The following is a 1,628-nucleotide window of genomic DNA, read 5'->3' as shown; positions in this document are numbered from 1 at the left end:
GGCTATTTGTCACCCTCTGCGTTATTCAGTGATCATGTCAGGAAAAATCTGTGTCTGGTTGGCAGCTATTTCATATTTCCTTGGCATTTTCTATGCAGTTTTACACACCGCACTCAGTTTTTCTTTATCCTTTTGTGGATCAAACATAATCAATCATTACTACTGTGATATCCCCCCACTCTTAAAGCTTTCTTGCTCTGATACTCACACCAATGAGACCGTAATATTAGCACAAGTGAGCATTACTGTGGGCACTACAGTAACTATCTTGTTCTCCTATGCCTCTCTCTTAATCACGATTTTAAAGATCCGTTCTACACAGAGCAGACGCAAGGCCTTTTCTACCTGTTCTTCGCACCTGATTGTTGTCAGCTTATTCTATGGGACAATCTTCTTTATGTATTTACGGCCCAGCTCCACATATTCCTTGGAACAAGACAAAGTGGCATCTTTGTTCTACACAGTGGTAATTCCCATGCTGAATCCTCTCATCTACACCCTGAGGAACAAAGAAGTGAAGGAGGCATTTTGGAGAATGTTTAGGAAGACAGTCTAATGGTGGAGAACAGTTGTGGAATATTGTCCCTATATATTCATATATAGTAATTTATATATGTATTCATATATAGTACCTCCATGTATTCATGTATGGTACCTCCAAGTACCATTTTTTACTCAAGATTATTATAGTTGTATTTGTTTATGATTGTTTCATGGGGGGGGAATTATGTCACTGTATTTTAGAAATATAATATAGACTTTTGCACACCTAAAAGGCATGTATGATAACAAAACATTTGTGGACCATATTTTTCTCCATTAAAGGTTGTCTACAAAATCTTATTTTTTTTCAAAGATAAGACATCTATACATCACATGTTTCCAGCAAAGGCAGCCTGTTTTGTTCTAAATTCAGCAAATAGCAATAACCCCAAATATATTAAATATCATAAATATTATTATTAGGTCATTTTAAAGATGAGTGCCTGGATAAAGTCCTACAGCTGTCTTGGCAACATTTTCAGAAAGTGGCTTGACGTTGCCTCATTCCTAGGGTTGAGAGAGAGTGACAGCCTCGAAGTAAGTCAGATGGCTTCATGCCTAAAACAGGACTAGGATTCATGATCTCAGTTTCTAGCTTTGTGTCTTTAACCATTATACCAAACTGTCCATAAAATAGCAAATAGTTACAAAATGCTTTTGGATGTGATTGAAGATAATGTTGTTACTTATGAAGCCCTAGATGAAGCCACAGATTACCTTATGAAGCCACAGATTACCTTATGAAGCCACAGATTACCTTATGAAGCCACAGATTACCTTATGAAGCCCTAGATGAAGCCACAGATTACCTCCCATCGGCCAGTACGCTCCCACAGGGTGGGTCTCCTCAGGGTGCCGTCAGCCAGACAGTGCCGGCTGGTGACCTCAAGGGGGAGGGCCTTCTCTGTGGGAGCTCCCACCCTCTGGAATGAGCTGCCCCCAGAGATCAGGGTGATCCCTGATCTCCCTTCCTTCCGCCGCGCCCTCAAGACATGGCTGTTCCAACAAGCGGGACTGGCCTAGGATAATTTTTAAGAGGGGTTTTTAGAGGGGTTTTTAATTATATTTTAATCAGACAATTTAAA

The 1,628-nt window shown here is 40.1% G+C and overlaps 1 protein-coding gene across 1 annotated transcript; it reads left to right on the top strand.

The window, feature by feature from the left end:
• Positions 1 to 7: 7 nt before the first annotated feature.
• LOC107302161 (olfactory receptor 1019-like) lies at positions 8 to 556 on the top strand (the record flags this gene model as incomplete). Its single annotated transcript, XM_015831277.1, has 1 exon — positions 8 to 556. A coding segment is annotated over one exon (549 nt), but the record flags the coding sequence as incomplete, so codon positions are not given.
• Positions 557 to 1,628: the final 1,072 nt, after the last annotated feature.

Source organism: Protobothrops mucrosquamatus, unplaced genomic scaffold (genome assembly GCF_001527695.2).
Source record: "Protobothrops mucrosquamatus isolate PMUCROS unplaced genomic scaffold, P.Mucros_1.0 scaffold30617, whole genome shotgun sequence".
Taxonomy (NCBI): domain Eukaryota; kingdom Metazoa; phylum Chordata; class Lepidosauria; order Squamata; family Viperidae; genus Protobothrops; species Protobothrops mucrosquamatus.
Note: the sequence above shows the minus strand (reverse complement) of the source record. Positions and strands in the feature narration are given on the sequence as shown.